The sequence below is a fragment of the Cnephaeus nilssonii genome (genome assembly GCF_951640355.1).
Source record: "Cnephaeus nilssonii genome assembly, chromosome: 4".
Taxonomy (NCBI): domain Eukaryota; kingdom Metazoa; phylum Chordata; class Mammalia; order Chiroptera; family Vespertilionidae; genus Cnephaeus; species Cnephaeus nilssonii.
The window spans coordinates 56,745,329-56,762,654 of NC_137075.1; the positions used below are offsets into that span (position 1 = coordinate 56,745,329).

The 17,326-nt window shown below is 39.0% G+C and overlaps 1 protein-coding gene and 1 pseudogene across 4 annotated transcripts in view; one reads left to right on the forward strand and one right to left on the reverse strand.

Moving 5' to 3' along the window:
- Positions 1 to 1,778: 1,778 nt before the first annotated feature.
- Positions 1,779 to 3,450, forward strand: LOC307098274 (large ribosomal subunit protein uL30m-like; annotated as a pseudogene). The gene is made up of 2 exons: positions 1,779 to 1,829; positions 2,624 to 3,450. The product of its transcript is annotated as a large ribosomal subunit protein uL30m-like (transcript).
- A 2,555-nt stretch (positions 3,451 to 6,005) lies between these two features.
- Positions 6,006 to 17,326, reverse strand: part of RFX7 (regulatory factor X7) — a 113,601-nt gene continuing 102,280 nt past the window's right edge. For all 3 annotated transcript variants that reach the window (XM_079768835.1, XM_079768834.1, XM_079768833.1), the window contains 3 exons: positions 16,520 to 16,727; positions 13,247 to 13,542; positions 6,006 to 12,115 (listed from right to left, as the gene is read on the reverse strand). In XM_079768835.1, the coding sequence (XP_079624961.1) occupies positions 8,840 to 12,115; positions 13,247 to 13,542; positions 16,520 to 16,727 (3,780 nt within the window). In that variant the 3' untranslated portion in view covers positions 6,006 to 8,839. The remainder of the gene's footprint in view (positions 12,116 to 13,246; positions 13,543 to 16,519; positions 16,728 to 17,326) is intronic.

Consider the following 17,326-nt stretch of genomic DNA (forward strand, 5'->3'; position numbering starts at 1 on the left):
TCTGTATCAAGTATGGATATTTGGTTATCCTAAATATAGTGGATATAGGAAAAGCAAATTTTCTTTCTTTTTTAAAATTTTTTTTACTGCTTTCAGAGAGGAAGGGAGAAGGATAGAGAGAGAGAAACATCAATGATGAAAGAGAATCATTGATCAGCTGTCTCCTGCACGCCCACCACCTGGGCATGTGCCCTGACCGGGAATTGAACCTCCTGGTTCATAGGTCGAGGCTCAACCTCTGAACCACACCGGCCAGACAGCAAATTTTCTTATAATTGTCAATCTTCAACATACTACTTAACTGAAAAATATAAGATACAGAAAGCCACATAAAAAAATACCTTAATAAATTATTGTAAGCAAACTTTTGGAACCCTAACCTACCTGTGAGGAATTAGAACTTTGGCAGCCATCCAAGTGGGCCTCTGTGTGCCCACTTACTGTGGTCTTTATGGTAACCATTTCTTTGCTTTTCTTTATATTTTATCACCTACTGTGAATCCCTAAACATTATACTTTAGTTTATTTATATTTTTAAAATTTAATATGAACTTTAATAGACTTTTTAAAAGTCCCTTTTACTGTACAGGTTCCCCTTCCATTGCTCTCTGCCCCTTGAATTTATTTGTTAAAAAAAACTTGACTGCTTGATCAATGGAGTTTCCCAGACTCTGGATTTTACTGATTGCATCCCCATGACACGCTATTTCATGATCTATGTACTTTGTGTGTATTGGTAATTGGATAGAGAGACTTGATTAGATTTCAGTATAAGTTTTGGAGGCAAGACTCCTTCATTGTGCGTTGTGTTCCTTTGTTATGAGACACATGTCTGTTTGCCTCTTTTTATGATGTTGGTAGCTATCGATGCCTATTGTCTGGATTGATTCAGTTCACTATGGGTTGAAAAGATGATAGTCCAATTTTATCACTCCTTCCTCATTTATTAGCTAGAATATTTCTATATAGAGCCCCCCACCCCATATGTTATTGGTTATTCAGGGGCACAGCTCGTATAGGAAAGGCAGGAACCAGAGAACCATAGAATGAGAACATCACACAGTTACCATTTGCATAGTCTTGCATTATACATACAACAGTTTCAGCAAAATCACCTATTCTACCACCACCAATATTATTGAAAAGTTAAAAATATATAAAATGCAAAAAAATAAAAATGTAAAGTGTTTGCATATACTCTCTCCATTGTCTATAGTTGTATTTTATCTACATTTTCAGAGCATATATCTGTGCTTTCATGTAAGCATTTAGAACAACCATAATAGTGTATACTTAGGGTTTACAAAATACTGTCATAGCTCATGTAACTTCACAAGATTCTGGGAAGTAACCAGGGCATGGATCATTTTTCTTAATAAAGTACAGAAAGGAGAAAAGAATGACAAAAGCAGGTCTAGATCTCAGATGTTCTTGACTCCTAGCCTCTAGGCTATAAATCAGAGTTAAAGGTAGGAAATGCTTTTTCTAGGTATTTTAAGCTGAAAAAGACTTAATACAGGGAATTAGGTGCTTATGCATAAATGGGAGAACAAGTTTTAGACCAGGCCCCTAGAAATAACTCCCAGAACAATATGGTAGAGTCAACCATCAGAGGCATGAGTTCATACCTGGAACCACTGGAGATCAGGAAGTCAGACCAGGAAGTTTGTGATCCTGTTGCTGCTCCCATCACTGCCACCACTCGACGGCATCTTGCCATTCACAGAACTGGTGACTTGGCACTGGAACATGAACCTTAGAACCTAAGAATCTCAAGAATGGACCCTAGAACACTGCTGCTGAAAAGCTTCGTCACTAGGACCTCGCTTGTAAGAAAGTCCTCAAAAGGGGGTAGGTAGGAGGACCACTTCTGCTTCATTTCCATACTCCACATCTTTCAAGAATGCATCAAGTAGAGGGAATGTAATTCATATCCAGAACTCTGCTGTGAGGAAGTCTAAAAAATGTCGTTTGGCTTCCCAGGATCTGCATACCAGGAAGAGGCTGGGATGAAATTGAGCAAACCAACCCACAATATTTGCTGCAGCAATATTTTGTGTCTTCATTCAAGATGTTGGCACAAATAAGGTTCGGAACCATGTGGCTCACCCCTAGAAAATGCTCTCCAGATGGATCAGATGGCTATAACTTCTCTAACTTACTCAGGGTCATGGTTATAACTGGCAGTTGAGACTTAAACCCAGTTCTGACACCAATAACTAAAATGCCTATATTGCCTTTCAATTTCATTCATTAATTTTTGTTAGTTGTTTAAGCAGCTTATAATCCACTTAATTTTATCTTTATCTTTTTTGAGGGACAACTAGGGAACAGTATTCAAATGCTGTGCTAACTCAGAGTATTCTAAGATGCTCTTCTGTTTATCCATCACAATAAAAAAGAGATGCCATGTCCCACGATGGGGAATCCATCATTGTTTGATGATCCTCATGCTAATCTAGCATTCCTCATAACTGTTTAAAACCTTCTGCAGGCTGGGTTGGTTAGAATATAAATTTGTGGGCAGATTTTGCATGTAGCACTCGGTGGTCTCTCCTAGGCTCAGCTTCCTGTCAGTGGTAAGTACAGACTGAACAGCATTTAGCAACTGCTGCCTCTACAGAGGACAGTCACCACACTCAGGGCCAGGATTTTGCTCTCAATAGTTCAGAGCCTGCCAGGTACACTACACACTGTGACAAAGGTGTGGAGTCTCCATTTGTACAGATGGGATTCGTCATAAATTTACCAAGTCAAGAATTCCAGATGAAGCGTTTCAGCCTTCCCCTGCAGATCATGAAAATATGGTGGGGACCCACAGCACTCTCATATCCTGTAGGCAGAATAAAAAATACAAAAAGACAACCATATTGGGGGGAAAATGGAATAAAGATGCTTGGATTAGAAAAAGTTCATACTCCTCAAGTTCATAAGAACATCCTTCAGTGAATGCAAAAACTGAAAGCGGTTGAACATTTGATAAGAATCAAACCCCTGAGGTTGCAGCAAGGACTTCCGACAGAGGAGGACATGGCTCACCCCTTCCTCCAGAGCACTGGGGAGTTAGTAGTGAGGTGGCCTCTAAGGCCCGAGGACCAGGAAGCAATTAAGTCCTAATGCCAGAGCTGTTTCAGATTAAAAAGTGCGAATCATTTTTATTTAAAGATGGTGAGAAAATGTTCTCATTAAAATATTTTAAATGCTAAAAAAAGACTTTGAATTTGCATTGAGTAATTATGACTTAAACCAGAAATTAATTTCTCTCATGTAAAACACACCCAGAGGCAAACAGTTGGGACTAGTAGGGCAGCTTCCCTCAGTCGTCAGGTCCCCAAGCTCATTCTATATAGTTACTCCATCACCCTCAGCATGTGGCGTTACCTCAAAGTCCAAGGTAGCCTATCAGAGTTCTAAGGCATCACACGTGCATCCCAGCCAGCAGGGAGGAAGGAGGGCAAGCAAGTTGTACACAAATCTTTTGATTACCTTCTTTTGGCTGCTTAGTAAGTGGCTCCGTGTAACTACAGGGAAGCTGGAGAAGGCAGGCTATCTTGCAGATGGCTAGGACCATGGTCGGCAAACTGCGGCTCGCGAGCCACATGCGGCTCTTTGGCCCCTTGAGTGTGGCTCTTCCACAAAATACCACGGCCTGGGCGAGTCTATTTTGAAGAAGTGGCATTAGAAGAAGTTTATGTTTAAAAAATTTGGCTCTCAAAAGAAATTTCAATCGTTGTACTGTTGGTATTTGGCTCTGTTGACTAATGAGTTTGCCAACCACTGGGCGAGGAGAATGCTACTAGTGGCCAACAGCAGTCTCTGTGACAGTGACCTCATTGCATCTTCCTCGTTATCTTGCAAAATTTCAAAATGGCAGGTGTCTTCTCCAGCACCTGGCACAGAGCCTGACATTTTTAGACACATTATTATTTGTTCAACAAACAACCAATTTTTTATCTCCTGATGAAAATTTAAAAGTGGTTTAAAAATATGAATTTACTTCTATATGGAACCTAATGAACAAAATAAACTAACAAATAAAATAGAATCAGACTTATAGCTGTCAGAGTGGAAGGGGTAGGGGGCTGTGTGAAAAAGATGAAGGGATTAAGCAAAGAAAAAGAAACAAAAAAAACATAATGCATAGACAACAGAACAGTATGGTCATTATCAGAGGGAAATGGGGGTGGGGGGAGGCAGGAGAGGGGAAATGGGGCAGGTGATGGAAAGAGACATGACTTGGGGAGATGAACACACACAAAACAGATGATGTATTATAGAATTGTACATCTTAAACCTATATAATCTATGTGTACTTAATCATCCTAATAAAATAGTAATATGCAAATTGACCATCACTCCAACACACAAGATGGCTGCCCCTATGTGGTCAAAGATGGCTGCCACAAGATGGCCAGCAGGGGAGGGCAGTTGGGAGGGATCAGGCCAGCAGGGGAGGGCAGTTGTGGGTGATCAGGCCAGCAGAGGAGGACAGTTGGGAGGGACCAGGCCTGCAAGGGAGGGCAGTTGGGGGCGATCAAACCTGCAGGGGAGGGCAGTTAGGGGTGACCAGGCCGGCAGAGGAGGGAAGTTGGGGGCAACTGGGCCTGCAGGGAAGGGCAGTTGGGGGGGACCCAGGCCTGCAGGGAAGAGTAGTTGGGGGGGGACCAGGCCTGCAGGGGAGGGCAGTTAGGAGCAAACAGGCTGGCAGGGGAGCAGTTAGGCATCAATCAGGCTGGCAGGGAAGTGGTTGGGGGTGATCAGGCTGGCAGGCAGAAGTGGTTAGGGGCAATCAGGAAGGCAGGCAGGCAAGCAGTTGGGAGCCAGCAGTCCTGGATTGTCCCAGATAGGAGAGGGTACAGGCTGGGCTGAGGGACACACGAATTTCGTGCACCAAGCCTCTAGTAGTCAATAAAATGTGATTAAGTATACATCTAAGACATGTGCTTAATAAGCTATAAAACAAAATATTGTATTTAAATCTTATTTCTCCCTTGACTTCCAATGTTATGTCATGTACTTCCATGGGGGGTTGAGGGGAGAGAACTTGAATAATTTAGAGAAAAATTTTAAAATATAGGTAAAATCCTAAAGCAACAAAAATTAAAAGGAAGCATAAAAGATATAGGAATTAGGGGTTAAAGCAGTGGTTCTCAACCTTTCTAATGCCACGACCCTTTAATACAGTTCCTCATGTTGTGGTGACCCCCAACCATAAAATTATTTTCGTTGCTACTTCATAACTGTAATTTTGCTACTGTTATGAATCATAATGTAAATATCTGTTTTCCGATGGTCTTAGGCGACCCTGCTGGCGGTTCTCAACCTGTGGGTCGCGACCCACAGGCCGAGAACCACTGCTGTAGAGGGGCTATCACAGACCTGCACAGACAAGCAGGCTGTTTGGCTCAGGCCCTGGCTGCAATGTCACAGTCCCTATAACAAGTCATGTTGCTTCATCCGTTTCAAGAGTGAGGAGACTCCATCCTGACCCTGGTTTCATTACTCTGTAGGAGTTGAAATTTCTGGCTACTCTTTCCTGCTTCCAGACCTACAACTCAGATTATGATTTACAAATTCAGTACTTACCACTTTGTATTTCTGGTTTGCCTAAATGACTTTTGAATACAGTGGTGCTTTAAAAATCGTCTCCATTTTTCCTCCCATTATTTTTTTCAAAGCTCCACACTTTAAAGCAAACATTATATGGATGAGCCAAAGAAAAGATGTTTTTGGGGACACCATACAACTCTATGCCATGTGCCATTCCTTGGTAATAAATCCTAAGTGAACAGCACAGTTCTGATGAGTAAGAGTGGTGTATCCCCGCTGGATTAATAGCAGAGAGATTAGCAGCATTGTTGTGCCTTGTACTGATTTTTATTCATTTACCTGAATTTCATGAGCTCGAAGGAAGAATGGCATCAGATCTGTTTATAAAATGGCATGCTGCTTATATACTAGTAAAATAGATTCCATAAATCACCTTAAGATCCAGTCAGTTTAATATAAAATGTTTTTAATTGAGTTTGAAAACATTTAAAAAACAATTTTTGAGCACTTTCAATAAAAAAAGAGAACTGAAATGCTACTGCAATATTCAACTACTGTAGTTTTAGCAGGTACAACAGACAACAAAACTTTGGGGAAATCTGACTTTGCACTAAATGAAACATGAAACAGGGCTTGTTTTTGTCATGTATGGTGTAGTTAAGCACATTATAGTACAAGACTCTTATATGAACCTCAGATGCACTGCACAAAACACTTTCCTTCTTTTCAGTTCAAAAGTCAGTGCTTATTGCAATTATATGCAAAATTATTTACTTCATGAAGTCTTATCATGATAAACAGTATGCAAAATGTTTTAAACATCAAAACAATGAAAATAACCTGAAAAAAGAACATATTCAACAATAACTAAGCAGAATTAGTAAACATAAAAAAGTAAATAACTTGTGAATAACTATGCTTGCCTGGTTAACACTGAACCAGTTCCAATACAGCCAAGAAAAAAAAAAGTGGTTACAGGAATACCTAGTACTGTACAAGATAAGTCAATAACACTCATGCACATTTTGTGATCATGTATTAACATGGTGAAGCAAACTAAACTTAATTCTTCCTGCTGTAATATTCTCATGTAAGAGAATAAGAAATAGAAATATCTCATTGAGATCAATGCACATTGCTACATAAGACAATTTTATCTGTCACTTTGATGACATTTTGTCTTTTCATAATGAAACACATTTAAAAAGTTTAATCTGTGGACTGTATTGGTTGCATTTATCCTAAGAGATGTGCCTACCACAGGTTCAACAAATTTAGTGCAATGTATGAACCCCAGAAAGTTTGCTGGACGAATTCAACCAAATTTAAAGTGTTTGCTGCAATACTGTACAGGGGTTAAAAATCCTCCAGTTTTTATATTTTTTTTTATCAAAAAATTTTCCATTATTTTTATATTAGTAGGAAGCTAATAATGTAAACATGGGATTAGAATGGCCTCAAAATCTCCTTTTCAGAGTATCTCATATAGAAAGGCTCCCATCATTTGTTACAAGAAATCACACAGTTTCCTTTGGGTATTGCATACTTTGGTGTGCAGTAGTGCTGTGTCTCAATGTACAGTGAAGAAATAACTAGCATCAAGAAAAAAATATCTAACAGATCATTAAATCAAGATAACAGCAAACATACACAAATGCCAATAACTAGGACATAACGATATATAAACCTGTGAGCCAACCCTAGCACCATTTATTTATCAAAATATATTAATACCCTACCTTGCAAATTTAGTGAACAATGAAACCTTATTAAATTAAACCCTTCATCACAATTGTTAAACAGTCACTGATTGTAGTCTTCTGATTGGCTTACTAATTGAGGTAAAGGAAAACTTAGCTAGGTTCAAGGTAGCACAGCAATGGTTTAATGTTAGCTTAGAAACCTAATGGCAATTTTTAAATCTTTCTCAAAGTAATCTTGAAAACAGTTAAATGGAGCTGTCAACTAGTGGGAAGATTTGTGTCAATGTGAAATTCATAAACAATTATTCATAAAACAAAATGGGAGCCATGGAGAGAAACATTTTAAAACAAATCCTGAGTGCTTATTTTGCAATTGTGGTTATCACAATAAATAAATTAAGCATGTAATAAAATGCTCCTCTTCTTCAAGTACTATTGATATCCCCCTTTGTTTTATCACAAATATAAAGGTTTGTGGCTTCAGACCTCAGGTGGTGAAATGTTTTTGTTCAGGTTTTTATGTTACCTCCCTCCTCCTTGTTCTCAAAGAGGTCTCATGATCAAACAGTATTACCACATTCAGGAGGAGGGATGGAGTCAGTTGCTAAGTTGAGGACTTAAGAATATTATAATTAAAACTTAAAAATAAATCTTAAATAGAATTTTAATATGTGCATGCAGCCATTGTAATGAAACTAAGAAAATGCTTCATTGTCCTTCTCAATTCCCCTGCTTCAGTTACCAAATAATAAACATAAAATAATTTTTTAATACGTTTGTATTTATTCTATTAAATTACAATGCTTGGAGTTGTCTGTTTTGTGTGTTTGTATGTGTATGTATGTTGGCTCCATATTAAAATCAACATTTTAAAATAAGATTAATGCAAGGTCACAAATATAAATGGCTACTAGTTTTTCCTTTGAAAAATTATAGTGCAGCTTTTGCTTTCCTTAAATTAATATTGAATTTTTCGTTATATTTTTCCTATTTAAGCCCTTCATTGCAGGTGCAAATGGTACTGAAGTCCCAGAAAGTCCTATAGAGATTTCTCATTCTACAGTAGCTCTATGCTTCAAGCCTAAATACTTAAAATAACCTGAATATTATCCCTGTTTCAAGGAAGAACTTCTTGCCTACAATTCACCTTATCTATGATTTCATATCTAAAAGATAATGCCAACAACAACAACAAAAAGCTTATGTCTAAAATCAATGGTTTCCTCTAAGTTCTGTGCCAATTGACCAATGAATTAAAATGAACTTATACAAAATAAAGATCTAGACTGCTCTTGTAAAAGCTGGTTAGTCAAATGTTTACTAGCAAACAATGTGATTAAAATGGGGAACATTATAAAATTTAAAACCTAATACTTGTTCTTCTACAGCCTACTGTCTTTTCAGAAACTTTTTAAGAACTGAGGCGAGTCTAACCATTTCCTATTGAAGAAGAAACCACTTCTGCAGCAAACTTTGAAAATGTCACAATTAATAGTAAGTGTTTCTGCTGCGGGAGGCACTTCCATTAAGACAAATACAATACATATGTCTTTAGATACAGTGTGCTACATATTATAAAACACAATTTAACCCAACATTTCAACAGCAGGATGGTCCTTGCTGTCTATCCATTCAAAACCTGACGAAGTCATAGAGCTCATGGATTCACTGCAGATTTGTTGAAACAATGGGTCATTCTTTAATTCTTCCAGTGTAGCTTCATCATCTTGTCCCTGCTGACGACCTGGATCAAACAGTAGATTTGGGTCTAACGTGTTCAAATCATTGATGCTGCCTGAGAGCTCAGAAGACAACCTGATATCACTAGAGAAATCAGATGCAGTGCTCGTGAGATCAGAGGCCACCTGACCTACCAGCTGCTGGTTGGTTTGCAAGCCGTCACCACTCAACAGGTCTTTAACAGTGCTATTGAAATCTAACTGTTGCTCTCCGATATCTGATTGTGCTTGATTATCTCCAGGAGAAAAACTGATCTGATCGGTGCTATTACTTTTGGTGAGGTAAGATGGTGTTTGGAATTCATAGACAGAAGTGCTGGAATCGATCATATTCTGAGGATTGGCACTAGGAAAAACAGTGGAAGTTTCCAAAATCTGAGTGAGATTCATCCGAGCTGTGTAATTGGAGGGCAGGTTGTTCATGCCCAAACCTCTCATTGCATCATCATTGTCAGAATCCAGTTTACTCAACAGAACACTGGTTATTTTTTTACTGTTTGTTTGCTTCTGAAGAGCGTTCGGGAAGGCTGTCTGCATCATGACCGTCAATGGAACTGACTGACTTCTTTGAGCTATGTTGTTGGCACATGCGTCTGTGTGAACATTTGTGAAAACATGAACTTCTGGGGTGACTGGGCTTCCAAAGGGGGTCACATTAGATCGGGGGATATTAGATACTGGGTAGAGGGTGCTGCCACTAAGATTACGTTGGCGATGAACAGCAGGGCTCACACTCCGGCATCTGAAGTTGCTGCTGGCAGATGAATTAGTTCCTTTATTATCGAGAGGGGCAGGGACTGCAAAACCCTCCTGTTTGTTGGTGTTATTTACAGTGGCACCTTGATGCTGCACAGGAGAGACAGGAGTCAAACGACCAAAATGAGTGTCATGATGTCTGGATTGGGACTGGTAAGACTGTCCAGGCACAGCAAAAGCATGAGGTTTCCTGAAACGGTCTTCCACTAGTTCCTGATAGCTTGGGAGGATGCCATGGCCAGAAACTGATGAATTACCAACCCCACTATACCCATTATTCATCCATTCAAGCTTGGTTTTGTCAGGGTGTGTGGCCATGGGTCTTTGCATCGGTTTCACAGGACTACTCGAGACAATGCTGGCATCATGATAAGCCATACTGGAGCTTATAGGGGTAAATGCAAATGGATTCCTGCATTCAACAGGGCTGGGAGGGACACTACTGCTGCAGTTAGAATGTGGAGTGCCGATGGGTGTATGTCGGCTACTTCCTAAAGCACTATCCACAGGTGTGGTCTGGGCTAGCCTGGAGCAAGGGCTCTCCCGTGACAGACTCTGAGACCCAGCGATCATTTCAGAGGTTGGGGTTGGGGTTGGGGTAGGGGTTGGAGTGGGGGTGGGGGTGGGAGTGGGGGTGTGGATTGGAGTGCCATTGCTATGGATTGGATGGTAGAAGTGGGTGCTGGAGGCGTGAGATGACATTGGAGCTCCTGGAGTTACCGACTGATTCTGGAGGGTCATTCCCAAACAGTTACTGTAAGAATGAGAATTGTTCATTGACATCTGCTGCTCCATAAGCACCAGCTCTTCCACAATGCTATCTTGTGTAAGTTCATCATCAAAAGGAAAGTAGCTTTCATTTGTTTGGGAAACAGAAGGCTCAAACTCTTTCATTTCGGACTGCAGAGGTAACTGATCTGAAGACTGTGCTTGTATTTGATTCAGAGAAGATTCTTGTAGCTGGCTATGTAGCTGCTGGGTGTATGTGTCCTGTGGCATTCCTTCTAGTTCCCAGACAGATTTCTCTAAGTCATTGATATCAGAGTGCTCAGGAATTGTCATAACACTGATATCTTGCTGTTGTTCACAGGCAGCAGACACAAACCCAGAATCCTTAGTGATCTGTTGCCATTCGTTTGGATTAAAGCTGCCATCTGTTTTTGAATCACTGTCCAAGAGAAAGACACTCTCTTCAAGTTTTACTTTTATATCTGGAGATGATGATGGTGTTTGCTGTTCCAAAGGTGAATCACCGGTAATAAGGGCAGAAGAATTCAAGGGTGTGTTTGCCATCAGGTGTGAGTTGACATTTATTGATACCATGCTAGGAATCAGAGCACCTGCTGCTGAGCTTTCTGCTTTCCCTGAATGTGGAACCTTTTGGTCCTTCCTAGCACTGCCTGGTTTCTGACCTTCTATGATAACCGCAGAAAGCTGTTCCACAATTGGTTTCTTTACAGGAGGCACCTGGGACTCTTGCAATGTAGAAGACAGTCGCTTTCTTGGACTTTTAGTGCATAATTTAGGGTCTTTATTTATTGAGTCACCATTAGATGGTGAGCTGGTGCTGGTGAATGTTAAGTTCTGAGTGGCAACTGAGAGAGTGATAGTGCTTTGATTATTGCCTGTCGAAGTGCCTGGTGGAATTTCATTACAGCGACTCTTACATTTGGTCCTCTGGTCACAGACCTTAGTTGCTTTTATTTCGGTGACACCTTCGTTCGAAGGTTTTTGCACTACTCCATCTGAATTACTTTTCTGTCCTGAAAGGGCGCTAGGCGTTGTTTTAGGAGCTTTAGTACCATCAGCATTCTCTTGGCACTGCACAGGATGCTCATCCGATGGTATTTCCGGTTCCATTTTGACTTCCACAGCAGACGTTCCCCCGGCACCGCTGGTCTTGGATCCAGGAGACTGAAGTGAAACAACAGAACCATTCTTGATCTGTGGAAAGGTCTTTGATTCTTCTGTTGTTCCTGTAGCACTGTTTACTGAGGCAGAATGTTTAAGAGGGGCACTACTGCTGCTGGGTGTGAGGGATATTGCTGTCATTTTCACCACATTTAGAGAACTCATGTGTGAAGTGGGTACAACAGCAGTTTTGATGGGACTGCTAGTAAAGAGGACAGTAGTTGGCGAGCGAATGGTGAGTGCACTGGTGTTGGCTGGTTTAGGTAAGATCTGAGGGTAGCGGTTCCGGGCAGAACGATCCCCACCAGGACTGGCTGGGACGTTCTGAGGAGTCTTTGGTGCCTGTTTCACAGACTGCATGTGCTGAGTGACCACTTGTACATTGAGGGGAAGAACTTTGCCATCAGAAGAACTCATTGGACTTGGTGATGTTACCAACTGCCTGGTCCTTTGGACCTAGTAAGAAGTGAGAAACAAAAAAATCAGATTTAATATGTCTAGGATATAAACAGTAAATCACATATTTATATAGTATTAAGGCATTTTTATAAATGTTATGCTAAGAAAAAAAGACAGTTCCTACATTAGATGAGAGTTCTTCTAGATCAGTTTTATAAAATCAGACATATATTCTAATAAATGTAACATAAACACAATATAGTTACAAAATACAATATATAAGAACATTAAGATAATGAAAATATTTGCTAAGACAATGATTTTTTAAGGAGATTATAGGAAGAGGAGATAAAAATCTTGAAGAAACACATGACTATAAAGGTTATCTATCGGAGTCTGTGCCAAGAAGATGACTCACTCACAGGAGACTGTCTTATAAATGGTCTGCTTGGACGTTAGTAACTAAACCACTCTGGGCAGATTTCATATAAAACTAATGTCTCTTCTAGTTTGCTCTACAGTGAATAGTGCAAGAATATAGTTACCAGGGAGTTCATGCATTATAAGATGATAAGAACAACAACAACAAAAAGATGAAATACCTCCTTTATAATGCCATCTGTAACAAAATACCACCTTGTTTTATTAGTAAGACGCACTCTTATTTTAAAAACCTCTTTCATCATAACCTGTTGTGTGAGACAGGAAAGGAGAACACAACTTCTACTTGTTGATAAGGAAACAGGTAGCTAAGTGGCGAAGGGACCTGCCCAATGTCCTATGTCCAGCGAGCCACAGAGCTAGGTTTTTGTTAAAGTATCATCAACACACATTAAATTTTGCTCCATCTGCATGTTAAAAGAAAATAACAGTTTAAACCAAAAAAAGTTTGCAATTGCATCACTCTGGCTTAGAGATGAAAAACTCTGAAAATGACTCATTTCTTACATATTTCATAAATTTTGGACCTTTGTGTTCTCACTTATGTTCATGTTATAGCTCACTTTGTAATCAACAAGGTATACGTATTCTGAATGAAAGGCAACCAAGTAAAGCTGAATCTATCTGTGGTCACAAAATCAGTTTATAACTGAATCTTCTCCTATACCTGCCTCCTTCTCATGTGCCACTTTTAATTAAATGATTGATTTACCATCCCCAAAAGACCAATCACTTTAATGATATTACCGGAATGGGACTAGGGACAGCTGCCACAACGATACCAATAGGCTGAGGGGAGAGGATCGCAGGGTTTCCATTGGAAAGACTAGCCACTCCACTGGTTGTAGTGCCTTCCGATTTTTTTGCTGAGGATTCTCCTGGCAAAGGGGATTGTAGTTTCTGTTCTTGCTGCTTCTTCTGAATTTTCCGTTGCAATTGCTGTTTAGCATCTATGGGCGATGGCAAAGTCTTCATTTGAGGCTGAAAGGAATTACTTTCAGCTGTAGGTATAAAAGCAGAAGGCTGTGTAATTCCTTTAATTCCTGAAAATAAACAAAAAGGAGAGTTACAGTAAATACTCTCTTCCATAAAAGGCAGTTACAGCTCATTTTCTTTTTTTAATTTTATTTTTATTAAAAAAATCTTTATTGTTGTATTACATATGTCCCCCATTTCTCCCATTGACCTCTTCTAGTTTGCCCCCACCACCACAATCTCCTGTGCCCTGGGCCTTCACCACCCTATTGTCTGTGCCCATGGATTATGCATCTATGCATATAAGTTCTTTGACTGATCTCTTCCCACCCAATCACCCACCTTCCCTCTGAGACAGCTCAGTTTCTTTGAGTATGTACCCCTCTACTGGTCAAAGCAAAAAAAAACCAGCAAATTTTAACTCACAATTTCTTTATAAAGCATACTTCCGATTTATAAACATTTGTTAATACGGTTTTAGTGGGACACCTTAAAATATGGTTTGTTCAGTTCAATCAACAATAACAGATCAAGATTTTGAAGAGTAGGAGCTATGTTATAAATGTGCAGAAGCTAAGATAAATAAACGCCAAGAGAGCATGTTTTATATTTTATCAGTAGATGTTAGAAATTTTCTTCTCTCCCTCTCTAATAGAAATTCATGAATTTTTATGATTTTAATATTCAGCCCATGAGGGGCACTCAATAAATATTTGCTGAAACCATCCATATCTTAGAAAAAAATTGTAAGGGGAAGCTTTTAATTCTACCAGAAATTCATGAAAAATGATACTGCTACTATTTTAACTGCTACTGTATAATTAATTATTCCAGTAGGACCTATGAGAAATTGAACAGGTTCTTAATAAGACTGAGGTTAAGATATTTTGAAAAAGTGTCACGGAGAAAACCTTTTACTGCAGTAGTGAGGATCAACACTGAGAAAAAGGAATGATGAAACAAGCAAGAGACACATTTTAAGAAAAATTGATCATATAACACAATTTTTTTAAAAGCTCATTTCACGGTGTGGCATTAGGGTCATTAGAAAGTAAGCTGTGGTTGGTAAAAAACAGTGGAGAGGAAATGAGAGGACACCACCATCCTGCTGGTACACCTTGCCGTTCCTTTCCCAGCCCTATCTCTGCTTTTCCTTGTTTTATTAACAACTTGAGGAGGGGGAGACAGGAAGGAGAGAAAGATGTGACTGTGAGCTTTCTTCCACTCCTCAGTATCACTCATTTTTTGGTCCCACATCCCCCTTTATCACCTAAGTACTATTTTGTTCTCTTCAATTCTAGCTCAAATTGCATGGCTCCCTCCTGGCCCCGAGTCTCAGCTCTGGCTTCTGGGCACCTGCATCCTTGAAAGTCCCTGCCAAAGGCTCAAAGCTGTCTTATCCCTCCTGCCAGGGTTTCTGGACAGGAAGGAGTTCCGAGCAGCTGACTCACAAAAGAACATTTGTAACACAACCTGTTCTATATAATATGCAGACTAAATTTATAAAAAACCAAATTCACCTTCAAAGGATAAAGGTGAATTTAATCACTACTAAAGGTATTAGAACCTCTGGGAGAACAAATGAGGTGACACATGCAAGCTATCTAGCTAGACAAGGCTGCCCAAGCACTCTCCTGCCCATGTGTAAGTATTTGTAAACAGGATAAATTATGAGAAGGCTCCAGTAAGAGATTATTTTGCTGAAGTGGGTCCTCAATGGACCATAAGTTGAAAGGACAAAACAATTACAAACACACACACACCACAGAACTTTAAAGCTTCTGATATGTATAAAATGAATGAAAAATATTAATTATTAAAATGATTAAGATAAAAGAGTGAAGTTATTTTAGAAACTATAATTCTGGCTGACATAAATCTTTTGTAAATTTAAAGATATTTACAATAAACAATCAGAAGAATCATCTCTGGAAAACAAGTTTCATGTTAACACTTTTTTTTTTCATGGAAATTATAATTTCCTAGAGTAATAACATAAATTACTCACTCTTTTTTAGGCTTATAAGGTATGACCAAAATGAGACATTTAAAAATTGTAATCTGATAGTTTACATAACCATTAATTTAGGAAGAAGTTATTTATTCCAAGGATACTGTCAATTCCTAAAACTATAAATTCTAAAATTTCTATCTGAATGAGAATGCTCATTTGCATATTAAAAACCATTCTTATTATTTTATAGTAATGCTTCACACAGTTTATTTATTTTTTGGATTTTTGAGTTTATTTGAGCCAAACTGACCACATATGCAGGGGAGCAAATTACTCTGGAGGAATAACAGTTTTGCAGCTTCTTTTATGCATTTGAAATTAAGGAGTGAACTACATGGAGGTGGGAGAAAGCAAGGTAGAGACTGGGTTATAGGAGCATTAACAAGATTATGTGCTCCCTTGAGGGTTAATACCCCTGTCCAAGGGTATTACTTCTACTATTTCAAAGGTGTGTTAACCTAGATGACCTAGATCTGGCTTAAAACCATTTACTAAAGAAGTTATAGGCCTGGAGCATGACTACCCACCATGACCTGCCCAGTTAGGAATTTATGATCAGAAATACAATTTATTTTTGTGAGAATAAGGCATCTCTCACATTGTCCAGAGATCAGTTTTTTTATAAGCATTAGTTTCTGGGATAGTTGTCTTTCAAGTAATTTTAAAATTTAATCTTATCTAATATATAAATTTAGGTACACATATATACTTAAAAGTACATATATGTAATCTTTAAATTTTAAAACAGCAATGGAAAAGTTAATATCAAGTGGGAAATCTTAAACGTTTCATATCTCAGAAGAGCAATATACATAACTATAGCTTTATGCTTTAAAATAGGACTGTTATTATTACTATTTTTGTTGGCTCAACAAACCCATATGAATTTAGTGTTAAGTGAAATAAGAGTGAACTCATATGAATACTACTAAAAAGACAAAGAAGTTCTTCAGCTAAACTCTTTTTTTGCTACCCACTCCAAAGACAGTAACACCTCTGTCAGTTCTGCCTTGTTAACAATAATTTTGTACCTGGTGGTGCTGCGGCCATTACAGTTAGAGCTGCCATTGACTTGGTGCCAATATAATGACTTTTTACAAGGAAGCGGGCTAACTCCAAGACTGTGTCAAATGGCTGGCTTAACACTTTCTGGGCCCACTCGCACACAAGACGGCAAGCGGAAGAAATGACTTCCTCGTCAATATTTTGAAGCTGCCCAGAAGGTTCAGGTCCTTCCAACTAAACAAAAGGAAAAGAAAACATTAATTTTTAAGAGAAAGTTCAGAGAAATTAAACTGGAGCACATTAAAGATAAGTATTCTTAATTAGAAGGTCTAAATCCGTCAGGTCTAAGTATCATTAGGTGACCTGTCGGCAGGCATATCAGAGTCTTGTAAGTAAAGGGCCTATGCCTGTACCCACTGGCACACCGCCATCAGCAGCATTGTGCATCTAACATTTAAATGCTTGTTACCAGTAAACCCCACTGGTGTGGCTCAGTGCTTGACCATCAATCCGTGAAACAGAAAGTCAGGGTTCAATTCCAGGTCAGGGCACATGCCCGGATTTTAGGCTCGATCCCCTTAAGGGGCCTGCAGGAGGCAGCTGATCAATGATTCTCTCTCATCATTGATGTTTCTCTCTCTTCCCTCCTCTCTCTAAAATCAATAAAAATATATATCTTAAAAAATGTTTGTAAGCATATACAAAGACTAAAAGATATTTTGAATGTTTCTAAAACCTTTTCTGACATAAATAAAACTATACCACTAGCCATATTCCCTATTCTGAAAATATTTATAATATACATATTACTCTACAACTTAATTTCTCCTCCT